The 23,636-nt window shown below is 50.2% G+C and overlaps 1 protein-coding gene across 1 annotated transcript; it reads right to left on the minus strand.

Moving 5' to 3' along the window:
* Positions 1-113: 113 nt before the first annotated feature.
* On the minus strand, positions 114-23,162 carry SDC4 (syndecan 4). The gene is given in 5 exon segments (NM_001169028.1): positions 114-2,280; positions 5,241-5,439; positions 7,896-7,942; positions 10,386-10,524; positions 23,063-23,162. Coding segments are annotated over 5 exon segments (597 nt in total). The 5' UTR covers positions 23,123-23,162; the 3' UTR covers positions 114-2,128.
* Positions 23,163-23,636: the final 474 nt, after the last annotated feature.

A 23,636-nucleotide genomic window follows, 5' to 3' on the forward strand; every position in this document is an offset into this window, starting at 1 on the left:
TGGCACCCCATGGGGATTTGGTCAGGGGAGTTTCTTCATGCTCCACTGAGATCAAGGGGATACACAGCCCAAAAAGGATGACTCGTTATGACTAAAATGACAGAGGCAGGCAGTTTAGAAAGTACCAGGTTTTATTATCTTTTTATCAAAAAAAATCAGTAACAGACAACAGTGTGAGAGGTGCCTACAGAGGAGGTGCTCACTCCAACACAGCCCGAGGAGAAGGGCACTGGGGGCAGAAGAGGACCCAGCCAGCTGGGACCCTGGGTTGCAGTGGTGACGGGAGCTAATGGCCACTGGTGCAGCAAGGGAGGGTGGTTCCCCTCACCCCAGCCACTGGGGTCAGGAGGAGACATGACTGACCTGCCTGGGCTAAGCCACCAGGCCTCCCCTCTCAGGAGAGGGAGGATCCCAGACAATAGGCCCCAGCTGGGGCCTCATCAGCCCTCCCCCATTCCCCCTCCGCCTACCCAGGGAGACGAGGGTCGTCCCAGCACAGCTGAGGCTGTGACTCGTTAAGCCAGTTCAGTTCTCTAGAACAGTGCTGTTCAATAGGTGGACATGCTCTCTGCTGTCAATACAGTAGCCATGAGCCACATATAGTGACGCCTCTAGAAACGTGGTTAGTGCAACTGAGGAAGGAATTTTTAATCTTATGTGATTTTAATTGGCTTAACTTTAAACAGCCGCATGTGGTTACTGTATTGGATAGCACAGCCCTAGAGCCTGAAGAAAGCAAACCAAAGAACACCAGCTGGGTCCCAAACAGAAGGCAGAAAGGGTAGAACCGTTCACCTCAACTATTCCAGCCCCATCAGAAGGCACCAGGAACAGGGCAAGAGAAAAAGGCAAAAACCCACCCAGCCACATGAAAATTCACTCGCTCAACCACCCAGCCACATCAAACTGGAAATACCACACTCTTTCCTGAAAAAAATAGATTTATCTATTTTTCTAGAACCAAGGAAGAATAATAATATATTATAAGAACACAGACACAAATATCCCACCATCCCCTTCATTATATTCTGGGATCTGCTAAAAAAAAAAAAAAAAAAACAAAAAAAACTATGTTTCGGTACAAGCTATTTTATAAGAGGAAGCAGCTTCAGAAAGGGCCAAGGCCATGAGGAGCAGGGTTTAAAGTATAAAAAACAAAACAAAACAAAACAAAACAAAACAAAACTGGGGAAGGGGTTTAATGAAAGAGAACAAAGAGAGAAGAGGGGAAGGGAGGCCCTATCTAAAGCTATAAATAGTTAAAAAAAAAATTAATAAAAATCATCTCTCCGGCTCTTCTCTCATTTTCAAGAAACAAACAAAAACAAAAACCATTAAATAGAAACATAGCAGGTGCCGTGGAAATGTGCAAGAGAATGAAGACACCTCGGCACCTCCACACTCTTGCCCAGGCAGAGAGATACACTCTGCACAAAGGAATGAACAGTAAAAAAAAAAACGAACAAACACTAAAAATAGATTTACAAATATTCTCTAAATCCATTTCAGCATAAACTCTCAGCTCTTTTCCCCATCCTCCCCCCCCAAATAAAAAAGATTGATTTCCAAAAGTCACTTGAAAGAGCCTAGAATGGCCCAAGGTATATACCACAGAGACTCCCGTAGTGTGATCACGAGTACCCATTTACAGAAACATCTCAAGGCGGGGGTGGTTCCAGTTCCTTCCCCCAGTTCCTGGCAGAGAGACCAGCTGTGAAAGGAAGGGAGGAAGGCCACTGCAGGAGGACCTCCAGCCAGGACTCCACACAACACCCGTTAGCCCCCTGGCTTCAGAGGGGCTCTGGATGAGGCATGGTCAGTATGGGCTTGAGGCCAGACCTAGATTCTTAACTGGAAGTTTGAGAAGTGATCCAATCCCAGGCTTGCCTTCAGAAAGGCCAGAAAGTTGAACCCATTTTTCTGCCAGGGAAACTGAGGCCCAAAGATCAAGAAGAACCTGGCAGAACAGTAGAAGACAATGTCTCTTCTGAACACTTCAAAGGTAATCAGAGCTGGAGATACTGACAAGTCAGTATTAGGTTGACCTCACCCTACTCTAATGTCCACCCTTCAAAATCCCCCGGCTTCCCTCCCTGCTAAAGTCCAAGCCAGTGCCCACAAGCAGGCTTCACGCGTAGAACTCATTGGTGGGGGCTTTCTTGTAGATGGGTTTCTTGCCCAGGTCATAGCTGCCTTCATCCTTCTTCTTCATACGGTACATGAGCAGGAGGATCAGGAAGACGGCAAAGAGGATGCCTACGACGCCACCCACAATCAGAGCTGGAGAGGAGGAGAGAGAAGAGGTGCGGGTGAGAGCTCCTCATCAGGACCTAGGGACCCTCTTTCCCCCACCATCAGTTCTCTTACAACCAGGCGTCCTCACCGTCACCACTGCCTGTGCCAGGCAAGCTGACGCCTTATTGAAGTTGACCTCATGACCCCAGTTATAAGAAGGGGCTTGTTGGCATTTTAAGTCACTGAAGACCACAGGGCTAGTGCCAAGGCCACTACTTTTTTGTTTTGTTTTGTTTCTGAGATGAAGTCTCACTCTGTTGCCCAAGCTGGAGTGCAGTGGCGTGAACTCGGCTCACTGCAACCTCTACCTCCCGGGTTCAAGCAATTCTCCTGCCTCAGACTCCCGAGTAGCTGGGACTACAGGCACATGTCACCATGCCTGGCTAATTTTTGTATTTTTAGTAGAGATGGGGTTTCACTATGTTGGCCAGGCTGGTCTTGAACTCCTGACCTCGCCCACCTTGGCCTCCCAAAGTGCTGGGATTACAGGCGTGAGCCACCGCACTCGGCCAAGGCCACTACTTTAACACATCTGCCTGAATCTAAAGCCCAGGCTCTTTCCAAACACCAAGCAGACTGCCCTGCAACAGCCTAGCACTAACTGAGCTAGGAACAGGAGAAAATGGTAGGCTATGGCTATCCCTATAGACATATTTATCCTGCAGTCCTTAGCACAGGGCACTCTCTAGCTTTCCCTGTGTGCATATTTACCTATATAGCCTACCCTTCATGGACAAGTATGTGCATTCAAAGTGCACACATGCAGAACATACTAATTCCAAGCTCTTATGTTACAATTACATACAGAACTCAGTAGCTAAGGCCTGGTTTTCACTCCTACCTCTCCTACTTCCTGGCTATGTGATTTGGGGCAAGTTTCCTTCATCTCCCTATTGTAAAATGGGAATAGCCATACCTTTCTCATACATTTGTCCTAAGGATTAAATAAATTAATCCACTCAAAGTGCTTAGAACAGTGCCTAGTGCATAGCATATTCTCAAGATTCATTAACTGAAAAGGTTTGAGGTTTGTATCTGTGTCCCAAACCCCCGGAATCAGGTGTGCACAACAGGAGGTACTTAATAAATGACACGTTCAGGCTCTGAGAGGAGAACCTGCCTAGTGTCAGGCAAAGATGGGCGTCTAACGGTGAGTGGGTCTGGCCTGTCCACTCTGCCAGGTGGCCTGAATGACTCTTTCCTGTTTGCTAGGGGCGGGGATGCCTCACAGAATCCCTTCTGTGGCAGATTGAATCCCCTAATTCGGTCTTACTCGGGCTAAGAAGATTAATTTTCCATCCCTGCACACACTACAAATCTATGTACACAATGGGGACAGAGTGGCACAGAGGAGTCAAGCAAGGTTCTTTCTTAGGTAAAATCCTATGAAAAAGCAACAATAAAGTACCCCCAGGAGGTGCCAGAGAAAGCACATGGAATATCAGGCATCAACCCCATTCTTGTCTCTATCATCTTTCCCTCTGACGGCCCCAGTTGCTCCATGAGGCCCTAGGTCTGCGCTGGGACGACCCACAGGGTCAAGTTTCAAGCAGAGGCTCAGAAGCTGACCGTGGTCCTCGGTCCAAATGCCAGGTCTACCGCTTCCCGGCTTTGTGACTTCGGGTAAGTTCTTTAGACTCAGTTTTGTGTTGTAGGGACTCAATGAGGGGCACAGGAATCACACAGCATACAGCAAGCATTTAATAAAGCTCCTGGGTGCTGATTAAAGCTTCTGGAATGAGGGATTCCACCATACCAGCTAACAATGTAACTTTTCACATAAGGCTCTTAGGCTTGTATAATTCTCAAATGGAAGATCAAATAGATAACCTGGCTTCAGTTCTTTTCTTACTATGTGGCCCAAAGCCTGGGCCTCAGTCTCCCCATGTGTAAGAAGCAGGTGCTTGTGTTAACCAGTGGTTTTCAAATTTTTCTTTGGGAGCAATAGCACCTTTAGTTAATTAGAGCAAAACCTTATGCAAACCCAAAGCCTTATGCAAATCTTTTTACTTCTGAAACAAAAGCAAAAAGAACTTTGGCTCCGATACCAGGAAGCCGGGGTCAGGGCTGAAGTGGGCCCAGTCACCTGGGGCTGTGCTCCCAGGAACCCTCTTTACAAGAGGCAGGTGAGACCTTTTATCTGTCCTGGATGAATCCAGGCTCTGTCCCTATAGCTCAAGCCTCCTCGGAGCTGCTCGCCCTGCTGATTCCCAGGAGACAGGAGTTACCCAGCATGGGCCCAGGGTGCCCACTTGCCGGGCCAGTTCATCCAGACAGGCCCTCAGCCATGACCTTAAGGAGTTCCTTCCATCCCTCTTGTCAACACCCTGGGACAAAACATTCCTCACGATGCACATTCCAGTAAAGAACTCTCAACTGAGGCCAAATCAGAACAGTCCTTTACAGTGTGCAAAGTTCTTTCATATTTTATTTTTCATGGACTCATTATATCAACCCCAGGAGGTATCACTGTACCCATTTTACAGATAAGGAAACTGAGGCTGATCAAGTTCGAAAGCTTCTCAGCCAAGGTCACAAGGCTGCCAAGTGATACAGTAGCGGGAGGGGGAGCTAACCCAATTCGAAGGAGCCTCCAGACTTATAAGGGAAATTAACTTTTAATGATTAACTCCCAGATGCCAAACCTATACAGTGAAAGTCCTTTGAAAAATAAATGAGAAGGACTTAAGGCAAGAGAATGACTCAATGCCTATTTTCCAGAAGCTTTTGATAGGCACTTTTTCCTCTCCCTCCACCAGGCTGCACAGTCAGAGCCACCCCATAAGGGAGGTGTAGTCTTTCAATGTTCTAGAGGAACCTGAATGGGCAAAAGGAAGGGGCACCAAGGAGCCTCATGGGCTGGAGGCATCCCTGCCTGCAGGTGTTCTCCCCCACTGAGCCCCTTTCCACCTTCAGGGCATCTTATAAGCAGCATGGGGCCTTACCTGCCAGGACCTCCGTTCTCTCAAAGATATTGCTGCCCTGCATAGTGCTGGACATGGACACCTTGTTAGACACATCCTCACTTGTTTCAATGGGTGAGATCCTCTTGGGAATAACCTCATTCTCCTCCAGTTTCTTGGCTTCAGTGGGGACTTGGCTCCCAGACCCTGCCTTCTCAGGGATATGGTTATCTAGAGGCACCTGGATGGGCAGAAAGGAGAAGAGACACTCAGCATATTTTGGAAGACTCAGGGCAAAGGGGACAGGGACATTCAGCCAGGCAGAGAATCTGGTTCTGCCATATTCAGCTGAACCATGTGGTCCTGGAGCAGGAATTGGCAACAACCTCTCCACAATTATGCTGCCAAAGTGCTTATCCCCAACTTTTCTAGTATATCTGTCTTAAATGAAAAATGAATGCGACCAAGGGAACAGGGGAGCAGGTGCTCTCCTGCACTGCTGGCCACTGGTTATTCCAGACCAACCACCCTGGAAGCAGTTTGGCAAAACCTTAGACATCATTTGCGCTTTAAAGTAGCAGTTTTGCCCTGGAAACTCTATCGTAAGGAGCTCTTCAGAGACTGCGTGTTAAAGATGCTTGCTGTAGCTCCTCTGCCTATGAAGTAGCCATTCTTTTATTCCTTTACTTTCTTAATAAACTTGCCTTCACTTTACTCTATGGACTCACCCTGAATTCTACCTTGTGCGAGATCCAAGAACCCTCTCCCTTGGGGTCTGGATCAGGAACCTTTCTGGTAACATCTTTCTGGAGAACCACAGAAGGGACAAGACGGACGAGACCCCGGAACCAAAGGAAATGAACTGCAGCACTGATTGAAGGACTTTGGATATCACCTTTTGTCAGAACTAAAAGTTATGAATGGCCCTCACCATACTGGCGCTTTCTGACTGAGCTCCTCCCTACAAGAGGCCCTAATAGTTAAGCAGGAATATCATCACCCTATTCAGCATGAAGAAGTTACAGAAGATGGATCTTTGTCCCGCTGCAACCTTTAGGATTAAGGGTTCTCTTATAAAAGGGAGGGGGAAAATGTCAGGTGTTTGAATCAGAGTGCCTACATCTTGAATAGGGGCTGGGTAAAATAAGGCTGAGACCTGCTGGGCCACATTCCCAGTAAGTTAAGCATTCTAAGTAACAGTATGAGATAGGAGGTCTGCACAAGATACAGGTCATAAAGACTTTTGTGATAAAACAGGTTGCAATAAAGAAGCCAGCTAAAACCCACCAAAACCAGGATGGCAATGAAACTGACCTCTGGTTGGCCTCACTGCTCATTATATGCTAATTATACTTTATTAGCATGCTAAGAGATGCTCCCATCAATGCCATGACAATTTACAAATGTCCTGGCAAATCAGGAAGTTACTCTATATGGTCTAAAAAGGGGAGGACCCCCTAGTTCTGGGAATTGCCCACCCCTTTCTTGGAAAACTCATAAATAATCTCCCCCTTGCTTAGCATATAATCAAAAAATAACCATAAAAATGGGCAACCAGCAGCCAATGCCACTGCTCTACCTACGGAGTAGCCGTTCTTTTATTCCTTTACTTTCTTAATAAACTTGTTATCGCTCTGTAAAAATAAAAAAGATGTTTGCTGCAGTGTTATCATTTAAAAATGTTAAGAAATGTTAAGAAATTATAAACCATTTTTCCATCAATAAAAGGAATCAGGTAAACTATTATGCAGCCTATAAAAATGACAAGAGCATTAAATTATGCAGGCAAATACTCATGACCAGTCTAAGTGAAAAACATAATTCACAGAATTTTATATATATACTTTTTTTTTTTTTTTTTTGAATGGGAGTCTCACTCTGTCGCCCAGGCTGGGGTGCAATGGCTCTGCCCACTGCAACCTCTGCCTCCCAGGTTCAAGCGATTCTCCTACCTCAGCCTCCCAATCAAGTAGCCGGGACTATAGGTGCCCACCACCAGGGCTGGCTAATTTTTTGTGTTTTTAGTAGAGATAGGGTTTCACCATGTTGGCCAGGCTGGTCTTGAACTCCTGACCTCAGGTGATCTGCCTGCCTTGGCCTCCCAAAGTGCTGGGATTACAGGCATTAGCCACTGCGCCTGGCCTGTATATATACTTTTATATCAATGCTAGGAAATAGCTATAAATGTAGAGAAAAGGAGTTGGTATTGATGGTGACTATCCCTGCAGGGAGGATGGCCTACCAGCAACCTGCAAAATGAGGCTGGGACCAGATTTTTTTGTTTATTTAACACAGTCTGGCTCTGTCACCCAGACTGGAGTGCACTGGCACAATCTTGGCTCACTGCAACCTCTGCCTCCTGGACTTAAGCCATTCTCCCACCTCAGCCTCTCAAGTAGCTGGGACTACAGGTACAATGCCACCACACCTGACTAATTTTTGTATTTTTCGTAGAGACAGGTTTCATCATGTCGCCCAGGCTGGTCTCAAACTCCTGACCTCAAGCCTCCCAAAGTGCTGGTATTGCAGGCCTGAGCCACCACACCCAGCCCAGGGCCAGATTTTTAAAAAGCCTTCCCGCATAATGGGGTAAGACCCCTCACTTATTCTGCCTATGGGGGCTGTATTTTCTGCCTCTCCTAATAGGTCTGCTGTAGAGGAGAAAAGTGGAAGAGGCAGAAGCATGTAGCTACTTACCAAGGGATGGATAACTTCAGGGCTGATCGTGGAGTCTTCCAAGTCATCTGTAAGGTCAGAATAGCTGTGTGAGTGTGAGGCCCATTACCCCAGGAAAATGACCCCTTCAGCCAGGGTTGGTGGTAGCTCCACCTTACAACCAGCCTCCAAATGCTCAATGTCCAGCAAGCAAGCTTCCCCACCCCTACCTCAGTCATCTCATCTGTAAAATGGGGCTCCTCAGACCCACCCCCTGGCTCTTTCACAGGAATGTGTGAGCTGGCCGCTGGGCAGAGGCTTCATTTGCTCTAAACCCTTGCTCTGCAAAGTGTGGATCCAAAAACCAATAGCAACACCTGAGAGTTGGTTAGAAATGTAGAATTTCAAGGCCAGGCACGGTGGCTCACACCTGTAATCCCAGCATTTTGGGAGGCCAAGGCGGGCAGATCACTTGAGATCAGGAGTTCGAGACCAGCCTGGCCAACATAGTGAAACCCTGTCTCTGATAAAAATACAAAACTTATCCGGGCGTGATGGCAGGCGCCTGTAATCCCAGCTACTCGGGAGGCTGAGGCAGGAGAATCGCTTGAACCTGGTTGGCAGAGGTTGCAGTGAGCCAAGATCGTGCCACTGCACTCCAGCCTGGGTGACAGAACAAGACTTTGTCTCAAAAAAAAAAAAAAAAAGTAGAATTTCAGGGCTGACTGAATCAAAATCTACTTTTTTTTTTTTCTTTTGAGACAGAGTCTCTCTCTGTCGCCTAGGCTGGAGTGCAGTGGTGCCATCTCGGCTCACTGTAACCTCCACCTCCTGGGTTCAAGGGATTCTCCTGCCTCAGCCTCCGAAGTAGCGGGAACTACAGGGGTGCGCCATGATGCCCAGCTGATTTTTGTATTTTTAGTAGACGGGGTTTCACCATGTTGGTTGGCCAGGATGGTCTCGATCTCTTGACCTCATGATCCGCCTGCCTTGGCCTCCCAAAGTGCTTCGATTACAGGTGTAAGCCACCATGCCCGGCCAAAATCTACATTTTAACAAGATCCCCAGGGAATTAACTATTAAGAAAGAAAACTCTAACTGCAATATTAAAACATTTACTGGATGACTATGTGAGATGATGGATATATTAATTAACTCCACTGTAGTAACGTTTTTACTATCTATATGTATCCCATAACATCATGTTGTATGCCTTAAATGCACATAATAAAATTTATGTTTTTATTTTTATTTTTTTTCAAGATGGAGTCTTGCTCTGTCACCAGGCTGGAGTGCAAGCGGCGCGATCTCAGCTCACTGCAACCTCTGCCTCCCAGGTTCAAGCAATTCTTCTGTCTCAGCCTCCCAAGTAGCCAGCATTACAGGCACCCGACACCACACCCGGATAATTTTTGTATTTTTAATAGAAACGGGGTTTCACCATGTTGGCCAGGTGGGTCTCAAACTCCTGACCTCGTGGATCTGCCTGCCTTGGTCTCCCAAAGTGCTGGGATTACAGGCATGAGCCACTGTACCTGACCATAAAATTTATATTTTTAAAAAACCAAACACACATGTACTGAGTGCTTGGTGGGTGCCAAAAGCTTTGTCAGTTCAGTCCCCACAACACTGATGTACTTACTATCTTTATTATTCCCATTTTACGGATTAGAAAACTGAGGCTCAGTTCACACAGGGTGGAGGCTTAAACTCAGGACCATGTGACTCCAGAGCTAAAACTTGCAATCATTAACACCTCTCTGCACATAGGAGGGACATTTATCAGCTGTCTGGCCTGGAGGCCTTGGGCCCTTCACCCACCCCACCCCCACTGTAGCAGGGACTTGTTCTTGGTTTCCCAACTACATCTCTGCCCACTCATGCCCCCTCCCACCCCATCCCCACTTCTAAACTGCTACTTTTCTTTCTTTCTTTTTTTTTTTTTTGAGACAAAGGTCTCACTCTGTCACCCAGGCTGGAGTACAGTAGCATGATCTTGGTTCACTGCAGTCCCAACCTCCTGGGCTCAAGGGATCCTCCCACCTCAGCCTCCCAAGTAACTGGGACTCCTACAGGTGCATGCCACCACGTCCGGCCAATTTTTGTGTTTTTGTAGAGACAAGTTCTCACCATGTGGCACAGGCTGGAACTTTTCCTTTCAGAGAAAGGAAAACACTCTATGGGTCCTCTTTCGCCACCCCAACCCTGTCCTGCCACCCAGCCTACCCTCACCCCACCCCCACCATGCCCCGCAGCAAAGAGAAGAGCCCATGAGGACAGGTTCAGGCTGGAGCTCAGAAAACCCGGAGCTACCAATGACTTCAAAGCAGCACACAGCTTGTCCCCAGGGGCTCTCAGGGATGGAAAGGTTAATCCATTACTTTTGTCTCCCCTTTTTTTGAGAAGGAGGAAGGGCATTCTAGGAAAAGTCCCACAAAAATCCAAGTCTCAAGGCATGGGCACCCTCCTGGTTGCTTAGGCCACCACTCCCTCCAGCTTTGTGCCTACGCCTGCCCACCACACCTTCCGTACCCAGATCTCCAGAGCCAGACAGCTCAAAGTCATCAGATTCCTGCCCGGGTCCCACTACATCCTCATCATCTGGTAGGGCTCCGGAGAAGTATCGGCCTTCTAGGAGGTCCTGGGGGTCGATGACCTCAGTCTCTCGGATCTAAGATAAAGAAAGGAGACACATCAGCCAACATCCCCAGTGCTCCATGACAGCCGATGCCCGAAAGCTAGTGAAGTGGGCATTTCAAAAACTAAAAAGAGACCAGGCCAGGGCCTGGAGACCTGCGTCCTGGATCCCACTCTACCTCTAACTCCCCGTGTGTCCTTAGGCAAGTCTCTTACCCATTCTGGGCAAATAAAAATAGTACATGAGGCAAGGCACTGTGGCTCACACCTGTAATCCCAACACTTTGGGAGGCTGAGGCAGGCAGATCACCTGAGGTCAGGAGTTCAAGACCAGCCTGGCCAACATGGTGAAACCCCATCTCTACTACAAATACAAAAATTAGCTGGGCGTGGTGGCTTGCACCTGTAGTCCCAGCTACTTGGGAGGCCGAGACAGGAGAATTGCTTGAACCCAGGAGGCGGAGGTTGCAGTGAGCCAGGATCGCGCCGCTGCACTCTAGCCTGAGCTATAGAGTGAGACCCCCGTCTCAAAAAAAAATAAAAATAGTAAATGAGGTAATAATCAAAGTATTAATATGGCTAGGTATCATTTACCAAGCACTTGCTGTGTGCCGGGCCCTGTTTTAATAACTCTGGAGGCATGTTATTCACTTATTTTTACAGCCGAGAGAGTCATTTTCTTTTTTTTTTTTTTTTTTTTTTTTTGAGACGGAGTCTCGCTCTGTCACCCAGGCTGGAGTGCAGTGGCCAGATCTCAGCTCACTGCAAGCTCCACCTCCCGGGTTCACGCCATTCTCCTGCCTCAGCCTCCCGAGTAGCTGGGACTACAGGCGCCTGCCACCTCGCCCGGCTAAGTTTTTGTATTTTTAGTAGAGACGGGGTTTCACTGTGTTAGCCAGGATGGGAGAGAGTCATTTTCTTTTGGTGACACAGCTGGCGGATGGAAGAGCAAGGATTGCACACACAGGGCTGCCTGACTTCAGAGCCAGGAGTCTCCATGCACAGGGCCCTGGGATGCTACAGTCCAGGGCTCTGTGATGCAGGGGCAGCTGATTCACACAGGACAGGGAGTGGGCTGCTGGTTCGGGTCTTGCCCAGTCCGGGACACTTTTCCCAGCTGAGTCAGTCTGGGCCGGGACAGACAGGGCTGCCTCACGCACACCCTAAGACAGCCTCAGGTCAGGGCGCTGCCCAGACCTGATGACTCAGGAGTGCACTCCTGGATTCAGTCTTGCCTTCCAAACATCTCCCACAGATCGGCTCTGCTGCCAGCACCATGCAGACACCAAGAGGCACAATCCTCACCTTCACAGACCATCCACTCCAGTACCCATAAACGTCACTCAGCCACTACCCCATGGAGACACAGCTGATCATGACACAGTCTCAGGTCCGCTCCCACCAAACAGCTTGCCAAAGGAAAGTGTCAAAGGTCCCGGGCAGCCCTACAGTACATCAGGTACCCTGCTCCCATCCTGCAGCTCCACGGAGTGGGAACAAAGCACCCTCAAGAGCACAGGAAGCATTTGGATGCCCATCACCCTTCCTCCAGCTTCTGGGCTCAGGCTTCTGTTTGCCCAGAGAACAGCTGCTCTGAGCAAAGTTCATTATTCTATTAATTAATTCAAACATTAAAGTGCCTAGTATCTGCCAGGAGAGCTGGGGTTTTTCATTAAGTTCAATACACCATGCCCCTCCCGCTGCAAGACATTCCCATCTCCAGACCCCATAACTGCGGGAGCTGGGAGTCTGCTTAGAATCACGGAATTCCAGGACCCAAGGAGCTCCTGTCCTCCCGTTCCACACAACTTGAATCTGAGCCTGGAACCGGGCAAGGACTTGCCCAAGGTCACACAGAGCGTTCGCTACATAATTCAGGATAGAAAGAGGTCAGGTCTCTGTTTCGGACACCCCAGCCTGTCCTTCACTCAGCTGAGACTGCCATTGACAAAGAAGGGGGTGTGAGAAGGAGCATCTGTCCCTGAGATAAGGCTACTGTCATTGCAGGAGAGGCCCAGGAAAGCTGCCTCGGAGCCACTCCTGTACTCTCCCCCTGGGCTTCCGGGGAGAGGCAGGTGGAGCCTGACCCTCATGCCCCTCTTCCACCCCCACAGTGGGAGGACGCTGGATTCTCGGAAGGGAGCGGGGTCAGGCTGCAAGAAAGGCAGTGGCCAGGAATCACTCTCTCCCCAGGGCGTGGGGAGAATCTCTGCTGAACGCTTGGCACCCGTGGGGGTGGAAAGCCAGAGAGGTTAAGTCCTGGTCAGAGATGACTTCATGACTCGGGAATCAGGAGCTGCTGGGCTGCTGGTGCTGGAATTCAAGCCCCCGCACATAGCCCGTGCCTGTGGCTTTGGTTTGGCAGAGCAGGAGGAAGGCTCCCCGTGGCTGCCCAAGTGCCTATACCTAAGGGCAGGGTCCCTGGGCTCCTACTTCCATCTCTGGTGGCAAATCCCCCAAGAACCCAAGTGACAGGCCTTAAACAAGCACACAGCCTCTCTAGGTCCTTTGAATAGTCCCTTTTTGCAGAGATGGAAACAAGGGCTCAGAAAAGTAAAGTCACTTGTCCAAGGCCACACGAGCAGGAAGTAGCCACACTGGACCAGAACCCAGGCATCACTCACCTGGATCCTTAACCACAAACACATAAACACATGCATGAACACATATGCACACGGGGCCACCAGCCTGCCCCAGGCTCCAAGGGAGCCCTGTTAAGTCGGTGGGGGGGGGAGGGTCAAATCCAGCCAGGAGAAAGAAAGAATGGTACACTTTGGCCACTTGTTGACCAGGTGAAAGTCCTCAATAGGGGCTGTAGTTCCATCAGGAGATTTGTCTCCGGCTGAGAGACCTTTTCCCACTCCTCATTGCCCCTGGGAGCCACGGAATGTTGTTTATGCATCCAGCCTCTCTTCAGTATGTGAAAGTGCTAAGAGATATTTCAAAACAACCCATGGGATTAGCATGCCCATTGGCTGTTAGGAATTACCTCCGTTCTACATTAAAGAAATGAAGGCTATGAGCGAAAGTGGGGTGTGAAGATCTTGCAGCCAAGTCAGCAGCAAAACCAATGCTGAAACCAAGATTTATTTCCAGTTCAGCCTTCTTTGTGGGCACCTGTTCATCCTTAACCTTTCATTTTTATATTCAGTTTTCAAAAAAGAAACTAGTCTAGTCTAAAGTCACCCCGGGGCTCCGTGGCATGGCCGGGATTCGATACTATTCCAAAGTTCTGGAAAGATGGAGTCTTCAAAGGCTGCATTTAGATGAGCCCAGGATTTCCCTCCTACAGCAAGTCAAGGGGCTGGGAAGAAACTTCTTCCAGCTCCCAGTGGTGATGGGAGGACAGAGGGAATTAAATCTCTCCTTCAGCTCTGGAAGTCCCCTCTCTGCCCTGTTTTGGTCCCTTCTCCACCCATGACCTCTGACAAGAAGGAAGGAAACTCCCAAGTGGGTAAGAGCCATTTAGGACTAGGCCAGCAAGACGGGACCAAGCCTTGTGGGATTGTGGGCAATCGCTCTTTTTTCTGTAAAGGTTGGGAAGTCACCAGCGGCCCTCCTCTCCTCCGCCCTCTTTTCAGATAAAGCCCATTCAGTCTGGGATGGCTTTGAAGAACCAGGCCACCCAGCAGCCAGACCCAGCCCTGACCAGAGATGGACCCCGCCCTGCTCCTGCCTAAGAATGTGGTCTGTTCTCCTCAGCTCACCCCACCTTTGCCCAGGCATGTGTGTTCATGTGTGTACATGCAAAGGCACCCTCTGGGCCCTCAAGTCTCCTTGTATCTTTGTCCCTTTCATGAACACACAACAGAAATTACCAACTAAATAAGACAGTGGTGGCTAGGCACAGTGGCTTAATCCCAACATTTTGGGAGGCCAAGGTGGGAGGATCACTTGAGCCCAGGAGTTTGAGATCAGCCTGGGCAACATGGTGAAACCCCATCTCTACAAAAATTAGCCAAATGTGGTTGTGCATGCCTGTGGTCCCAGCTACTCGGGAGGCTGAGGTGGGAGGATCACTTGAGACCAGGAGGTCAAGGCTGCAGTGAGCTATGATTGCACCACTGCACTCCAGCCTGGGTGACAGAGGAAGACCCTGTCTCCAAAAAATAAAAAATAGGGCAGTGGGCCTGGGTCCCACAGACCCTGCCAGCCCTGTGGCTGGTGGGGATCTGGGATCAGTGGCTGGGGTTTAGAGATCCTAGATTCTTCCCCAGACTGTTGGGGAGAAAGAAGGGAGGGCAAGTGCTCTTTTGTTCTATAGAAACTAACACCTGCCAACAGAAGGTATCTGATTTTATAACCTAGCAAACAGACAAGACGACAAGGGACTTTGCCAAGGTCATCCAAGCAGCTGGCAGCAGAGATGGACTTAGAACCCAGGTCTCCTGGTTCCCAGACTGGAATTACCTTCTCTCCCCTTCGAGGGTCTTGGCTGCCCCTGAGGGTCTCAGCAAATCCACAGGCAGCAGCTGTCATTACAGTTATACTCCCCATCTAGTCTTTTGGCTATAGGCATGAAGCTACAAAAAGATCCTATCCCAACCCTATCCCCAAATCCTATGGCTTCTGTCACTCCAGGAAAAGCATGAGTGACTAAAAGGAGTATCCACTACATGCCAAGCACCATGTTGGGTATTTCGTTTATACGAGTTCATTTAATTGGCAAAATAGCTTTGCAAGGTGCTCTACCCATTTTGTAGACGGGAAAACTAAGGTTCAGCTGAGTCACTTATCCAATGTCATGCAACTAGAAAGCAATAGAGCTGGGATTCAAATCCAGATCTTTCTCAAGACCACATCCTAACCACAACTAGACTTCTCACTGCCACCCACTCTTCACTTCTCTCCAGCCTAACCCGCCAGTCCACAACACACTGCCTGGGCCAGGGCTCCAGGGCACCCCTGCTCCTGCCCAGGAGTAAACAATGATGAAAGTGATATTGCTTAAACAAAGGAACAGAAACTTGGCTGGGGCACCAGGGAGGAGTTCAGGGTCTGGGCTTGGATAACTGTGAACTAATGAGAGCCTCCCCCCACCTGGCTCCCCCAGGGGAGGTAGGGTTGGGGACACACCTGACCCTTCTTTCAGGAGGCAAGACCAGAAGGGTAATAATTGGGTAAGCCAAATTTAGTGGGGAGAGGGATGGCAAGTACCTGGGGCTCCAACACCTGGACCCACCAGAATGATTTCTGGCAGGCGACCCCCAGCAGTGTACACTAGTAGTAACTGTTCTTCCCCACCCCACCCACTTCTTTAAGGGCCAGACATTCCCCAGAATGGCTAAAACCTGGGGCCCACAACTGTGACTCTACCACCCGGAGTGGTCGTGCATCAAGGCAGATTCACAAGTGTGAGTTCTGCCACTTCCTAACTATATGAGCTTGGGAGTTTATTTCATCTCTGAAATCCTTGGTTTCTTCTTTTGTGACTAGGGCTGGTAGCACCTTGCAGGGTGATGAGGAGTAAGTGGAATGCATTTGTGTGTGTGCAAGGGACCCAGCACGTGGCCTGGTACACAGCAGGTGATCAATGAATAGTGGCTGTGATTAACCCCTACCTGCCTTCCTCCTGGCCAGTGGGATTAGTGCTCAAAGGATCAGAGGCCTGGGAAAACTTGCAGAGGCAGTTCTATTGCTGGAAGGAAGCTAGCCTGGGGACAGGGAGATGGTGCTTTGCAAACTGTAAAGGAATATAACCTATAATGGGTTATCATTTTGCTTCTGAGCCCAGAGACTTTTCAACAACCAATCAGGTCCCTTCAGACTGTGGAAAAAAAAAGATGCAGATAGTCAGAGACCTGCCCAAGATCACACAGCTTTGACCACCTGTCCTAAGCAGATAGAGGTAAAGACCATTTTTATTTTCCCCGAAAATAAAAACGACAGGTGATCAGAAACACCTGAAATTCTACTTGGGGACCTGGGTCCCCAGGGACAAAAAAAAAGTATTTAGAAGGTAAAAAGAAACTACACACCAATCCATGGTCTGGTGCTCTGGTGCCTGCCTGAATGGTTAAACCAGGTCTGGGGTGGGGGTGGAGTGAGGGTTCAAATGTCGCCTTCAAGGTCGGGTTACTCTGAACACAATCACTCAGGAGAGAGCCAGGCCTGGCACTGCCAGCAACCAGCTTTTCACCAAGCCCCAAGGCAGTCCATTCCCATAGCAAGAACTCCAGGATCCTAGGGTACCAGCTAGAAATGGGGGAAGGGTTCAGGAGCCTCTGGACGTCTCCCTGCCAGGAGCTGATCCAGCACCTTTGTTATCAACTCCCTGGATGATCGTGGACAATTCCCTTCTCTGAGCCTCAGTTTCCCAATCTGTAAAAGGTCTCAAAGAGACAAGCCTCCCTCTGTCCCAGCCCGGTAACCAAGCTGGGCATTGCTCCGATTACTGGTGGAGACAGCCAGGAGGGGGCTGGCTCCCTCAGGGCCTCGGAGACAGAGGTGCATTGAAGCTGGAGCTTGTAATCTAGGCAGCAGATCCGAAATCCCTGCTGGATCCGAGGGCTAGGGAGGCTCTTGGGATGTAAACAAACCTCCTGTGTTCTCAGAGCAGAGAACCCACGCTGCAGCCTTGTCTCAGTTGATTAGATCAGCCCTGGGTCTGGCTTCCTGCCTCTTCCCAGCCTCCCTCACCACCCCGCAGAGAAGCCATCCTCCAGACCAGGTCAGTCTGTCTCACAGACGGCTCCGGCAGGGCTTCCCCAAGGCAAGGAGTATCCCCACTCTGGGTAGCCGGGCCAGCCATGTGCCACAGCTGCCCCCACGCCCAGAGGCTGGAGTGACACCGCCAGTTCCCGCAGGCCGGCCACTGACTGCTGGGCTTCACCAAGTCACTGTTTCCACACATACCAGCCTCTCCCTGCCTCCCCTTTCCATTACCCCAGGTGTCACCTGACCAGCAGCCTCTTCTACTGTGCCAGAGAAAACTGGAGCAGCCGAGCTCCCTGGCCTGGAGGACGGGGGAGGGGTGAGACGCAGCCTGAAGGGGTGGGAGCTGCTGAATAGGAAGGTCTGGGCTGATGGTGGGGGTTGGGGGAAACGGGAGGCATGAACAAGGCTGGGAAGTGGGGGAGGGAGGAAGGATGACTGTAGAAAGGTCAAAGCCAGAAAGAACTGCTGAGATCAGAGTGACCTTTTGGGGAGTACTGAAGCCCCCTGAAAAGGATAAAAAGGTCTAAACCTCAATAACTGTAACTCTTAGTTTACATTTTCAACACATGCACAGACACCACCTCCCCAAAGCTAAACTCTGGCGAGGTTAAGAACCCTTGTCCAGGTGCTAATAAAGCCAGAACTTTACAAGTTTGCCAAACACCGATTATGACCTTTGAGTGCCACAGGTGTTTTATAGAGGACACTAGGGTTCACATCAACAAAGTGACGTATTAACTGTGTGTGTCCCTGGGTGAGCAGCAGAGCTAGGACAGGGACTGGAGTTTTCTGTACCGTTTTTCAGTCACCCAGCCTTCAGCAGACAGGACCAGAGAGGCCCCAGTGAGGTTCAAGAATGCGCCCAAAGGTCACCACTGTTAATGACAAACCAGCCCAAGAAGTCAGGCTTGTTCTTCTAAAGTTAAATGAGACCCCAACTGTTGACATACGTGTTCTCTCTCTTCCCTCTCTAGGGCACCATGCAGTGAAAATATACGAGAAACTGGCTTTTCAGAACACTGTACCTTTTCTGTCCACCAACACCTCACCCCCCAAAGTGCTATTTGCAATTACTCAGCCTCCTTAAGAGTAGAAACTCTGCCCCTCCAGCACAGGAGGGTGACCCCAAGTCCTGGGCAGTGTCCAGAGTGGTCCATTACCCTTGTTAAACCCCCTGCCCCCTCTCCCTCCAGGCTGCAAACTGTTCAGCACGAGGCTCCAGCAAATCCCAGCAGGAGAGGTGGGGCTGCCCAGAACTGGTTCTTGTTTAAACATAAACCCATTCAATAATTAGCAAACAGCCCACTTTTAAGATAAACAAATAGGAGATTCGGACTCCAACAGCCCCACCCTGGACTTCTCCCTTCCCACCTCCCAGTGTGGGGGTAGATAAGGGGGATAAAGGGAATGGGAGAAAGCTTTCCAGGAGGAGATAGGACCCCCTGGCATGAAGGTGGCCTGGGCAAGGAAGGGAACTGTCACTAAGTAACACCTCCTCCCTACCAGGCATGGTACTAGGTGCCTTTATTTAGAGGCCTGTCGTCTCCTTTAAGCTTCGCCACACTGGTATCATGATCTTCTTAACAGACTGGGAGGCTGGGGCTCAGAGGTTGAGTAGCAGGACTGAGTTCATGTAACTAGTAAGAGGTGGACTTAGCACGTCTGGAGTTAGGTCTGCCTAACACCAAGCCAATGTTTCAATGCCCTCTGGCCCCCCAGGAAGCAAAGAGGGGTCATCACAAATATCAGAAAATCCTGGGGTCAAACCAAACCTGAACGGTACCAGCTTTTGCTCGATGAAAAAATGCAGGCCAGTTGCAGCCTCAGTTTTGCCTTAAAGGGGAAAACAGTACTACCTGCTCTGCAGAGGTCTAAAGCCCAATTTTGAGGACTGGCTGCACAACGTACAATGTCAAAGTCCACACGCAGGCAATGTACAATGTCAAAGCCCACACGTGAAAGTGCCGGCCCTAGTACAAACATTTCCTGTATGTCCCCTCAAGGCCCTGGACACTGAAACAATGACTCCCAAAGGACGAGGTAAAACTCTGAGCGCATTCCAACACCCCCACCACACAGCTGTCCTATTAGCCAAGAGTTTGAAAGGAAATGGGTGACTCAGGCAGGCTACGCTAGCATGCAGTGACTCACAGCGCTCGGTGCAGCCCCTTACCCCAATTTTAAGCCATCATTTGGAAATCATACCTGCCTGTCCAGTCTCGGAGGTTGAAGGACAGCTAGGAGCCAACTTTTCCCAACAGGGAGCTGGGGCTGGGAGCCCAGCCTGGCTTCCCCAGCTCCCCATTCAGGCAAGCTCAGCACTCAAAGTCCTTGGAAAAGCCCTCTGTTTCTAGGAGCTGGGGATGGCAGGAGCCGAATGTCCCCTCACCCCCACTTCTCTTCTGAGACTGGGATTTGTTTAGACTTTACCAACGAGACCAGGAAAGGGCCCCTCCCCTCATCAATGGGCTCTCCGGGCAGGAAGGACCTTAGAAGGCAATGATCCAGCCTCCTTATTTTAGAGCTGGGGACACTGAGACCCAGAAATAGGGCATGTTTGCTCAAGGTCACCCAGCAATGCAGAAGTAGGACCTAAGGTATCTACCTTCAAACCCAGCAAATTTCCTCATCTGGAATATTCTGAGGACACTCAAACCAGACACCTTGCCCTATCAGTTGGACCTGATTCTGACCTTAGCAAGCCACTGCATTCCTCTGAGCATCCATTTCCTGTAAAAATAGAGAAAATAGTACCTTGCAGTACGGGGAGATATTCATACTAGAAATAAATAACATTAATGAACCATTTAGAATAAAGTTACATTCATACAAGCATTTCCTGAGTACTAACTAGGGGACAGGTATTTCACAAAAACAAATAGAGCAGAGTTCCTGCCCTGGGTGTGTGGGGGTGGAGGGGGAGGGGATTCAGAATTTGGTGGAGTATGTTCATTCCTTCTTAATTCCTTCAAGAGAGAGACCTCTTTTGAATAGTAGGTACTTAAGTTATTAATCAAATTCAGAGATGGAAAGGACTCGAGGCCACCCTGTTCAAATCTTTCATTTTATGATGAGGGATGTCAGCCCAGCAGGGAAAGAAGCCTCCCCCCAACCTCATGGAACCCTCCAAATCATGGCCCAAATGTTTGATAACTCCCTGGGCTCGAGAAGTCCCAAGAGCTCTCACTGTTCACTCAAGGGTCCTAGAAGTCCCTAGGCTTCCGCCCCACCCCCGCTCAAGAAGAGGACGCTGTAGAAGACCAGAAATGTCCTTAAACTATCAAGTACACTTGATAGGTGGGGGACACTTCCCCAGAACTGCCTGGGCCTGGGGCCAAGTCAGTAGGCTTTGCCCCTGGGTAGAAACACCTTTGGGTGGAGGGGACTCCCTAAACAAGGCTGCCTTTAATTGGCCTGAGAGGGAGTGGCAGGAAGGCAGATCAGGGAATGCTCCCAGCTGGACAGGAAGAACTGGTTTAGTATAGCAAGCCCAGCCAAACAGAGGAGAGGACAGCTGGGTACTGAGCCTGGGTTCCCTTCCAAAACATGGGGGTGGTAAGGGGAATGATGGAACAGTGGGGGGAACACCACTCACAATGGGAGGACTACTAGTCAGAGATCCTGGGGTCCTGGACGCTCTCTGCTAACTCAAAGTAGTACCATTTTACCTGTCACATTTGGAAAGTGGGCATAATAGAATCCCCATGTGATAGGTCTTTTTTGTGAGGATAAAATGCACCAGATCTGTCATACAAAAAGTACTCTATCAATCCTAGCTGCTATTAGCAAAGTCCTTCTCCCTGGGCCTCCTCACTTCTCTCTACCTGCAAAAAGAAAAGGACATGCTGGATCATCTCTTCAGTCCAAGCCAACTGTGACTAGGTCTGATTTTTCCAACCACAACCTAGAAAAGAGGGAGGGGATAGGCCAAAGGGGAAGCCCTGTGCCCCAGTTACAGGCAGGAGGTCTGTGATATTAGCCAGGAAGGAGAGAGCTGAGGTCAGGATGAGACTTGATACCTTTCTCAGGAAGCAGCTGCCCAGGGCTGATGTCTCCTCCAGCTGATGGGTCACCCAGGCAGGACTGACACAGTCCCCTTCCCCCAAACCACATCCTTCAGAATGTCCCCAGGACACAGCTGTCTGCTCAGCACCCCGAAGCACCTGCAGACTCACAGCCCCGGGAGGAAACTGGCATGTGATTGGGCACATGGTGACCTCAGCAACCTCCTGGGTCCTTTCCTCTTTTTCCCTGTACTGCCCAGGAGGTATCCCTTCGGATGCTTCCCCAGTTGCTTGACCCCAACACATCCTTCAGGGCCTAGTTCAGAGCACTGCGCCAGAGGCAGAAGGCTTGGGTCCTCAGCCACTAACCTTTCAGGCAAGGTAGCCCTTGGTTTAGGTTAAGTCATCACCTTACTGGCCTTGTTTCCTTCCCACCTCAGAATTCCTTTGCCTTCCAGCCTAAAATCTCAACCGATTCTAAACCCGTCTTGAGTTACCAAGTATGGGACGCTTGGAGTAGCACAAAGCATAGACTGCCTAAATTTCAATCTGACTCACCGTTTATTGTTTATTAACTGTGTGACCCTGGGCAAGTTACTTAACCTCTCTAGCCTCAGGACCAGTTTAAGAACAATACACAGTAGGATTGTTGTTGGAATTAAGCTCCTTGATATACCCATTAGAAAGTTATTAGAACAATGTCTGGCCCCCCCACAAAGGCGCTAAATGTTTGCAATCATCATGGCATGCCTGGAATTGTGCTGAAGTATTGCCTAGGGTCTCATTCATTCCTCAAGAAGAGCCTGCAGGCAGAATCAACCTTCCCCTAAGTAAATTCAGAGGAATAGGAGCCCCAAGGCTTTCAAAGAAATTAACATTAATGGTTAAACTGCAAGGACTCACTCTCTCTGAAAACTGGAGCTAAAGGGCACAAAAGGGGCACAAAGCTCAGGCACTGGGGGACAGATTGCCTTCACCAGTAATTCCCATGCCCCCAGTCTCCCAGATGAGATTGACCCCCTCCTCCTCAGCTGGCTGTGGGGATGGATAGAGCTTCTGCTGGCCCAGGGACAGTTATGACATGGACCAGTGGGCAGTGAGAATGTTTCTTTGGGCTGATAGAGGCCTTCTCTCCCCCAACCCTCTTCACCTCACTCAAGGTGGATGCTTCAATTTTCTTATCTGCAATTGAGAAAGAATGAACACACTTCTTGCAGAAAGCAGAAGCTCAGCTCCTGGCTAAATGTTGAGTCTAAACCATTCCTCTCCTCTGTCCTTGAAAAGAGCAGAGTTCCCAACTTTCTAGAAACCCTAAAGCAGTAGCAGTCCCCTCTTGCCCCATTCCCTCAGATCCGTGGTGCAGTATTGGGAAGAGATTCAGAAGGGCAGGACTTTGCCCTAAGTCACAAGTCAATGACAGAGCTGGGGCCACAACTGAGGTCAGGGCTCAGTTCTCGCTGGTGTGTGAGAGAGGGCCTCGCACAACCCTAAACCCCTCCCCCTTCCGAGTACACGCAGCCCCCGGATCCCCAGGCCATCTCGGATCCTAAAGCTGTCCGCTCTGGGCGCCTAGAAAGCGAGGAGGGGATTCAGCGCTCCAAGCCTGCCCCAGGGTCACCAGGGAAGGGACGAGGGTGTGGGAGTTGAAGAGTTGACACCGGCTTAGTCACTAACGAGCCTGCAGGGCCAGGGGAGGCGGGAAGAGCAACAGGCGAGGGGCGCACGGCGCGTGAAGCCATCCCGGAGATGGCCCGTGACCCCGGAGCAAAGTTTCCAACAAAGTTTCCCGGGCCCCGGTGTCCGGTTGGGGTTGGCGTACCCACTGATCTGCTCCCCCATCCCACGCTCCGAGGAACAAAGGAGGCACCGGCCTGAGGCCCCCCGCCCCCCCGGGGACCTCCAAGCACCCACCGACTCGGCGACTCCGCCTACGAAGAGCAGCAGCAGCGCGAACAGACGGGCGGGGGCCATGGCACCGCAGACTGGAGAGGGCGCGCAGGCTGCAGCAAGTGGCCCCAGGCGGGCGCGCCACCCATCTTATAGGCGGCCTACCGGCCCCGCCCCGGCCCGCCCCCGCCCCGCCGCCTGCACCCCGCCCGGAATTCCCCAGTGGAAGCGAGGCCTGTGGGGCACTGCGCCCGCCCGCGGAGTTGGAAACCCCAAGGGACCCACCCTGCCAGCGCCCCCCCGGCTCCTAGTCAACCCCTAGTCCTACCCTCCAGGAGCTACAACCTCCTTTATTTATTTGACCCACTTCTAGGCAGGTCCCCAGAGATTACTGCGTCTAACCCCATTTTACAGTTGGGGAAACTAAGGCCCAGGGACGGGAAGGACTTGCCTAGGGTGTCGAGTTTAGACCAGCCTTCAAACAGGGTGTGCTCCCCTCTGAAGATACAGAACTTCCCAAATGGGATGTGAACAGTGTTAAGACCGGGGACAGCAAACTATTCTGTAAAGGGCTAAATATTTTAGGTTGTGCGGGCCA

This window comes from Papio anubis, chromosome 16 (genome assembly GCF_008728515.1).
Source record: "Papio anubis isolate 15944 chromosome 16, Panubis1.0, whole genome shotgun sequence".
NCBI classification, from domain to species: domain Eukaryota; kingdom Metazoa; phylum Chordata; class Mammalia; order Primates; family Cercopithecidae; genus Papio; species Papio anubis.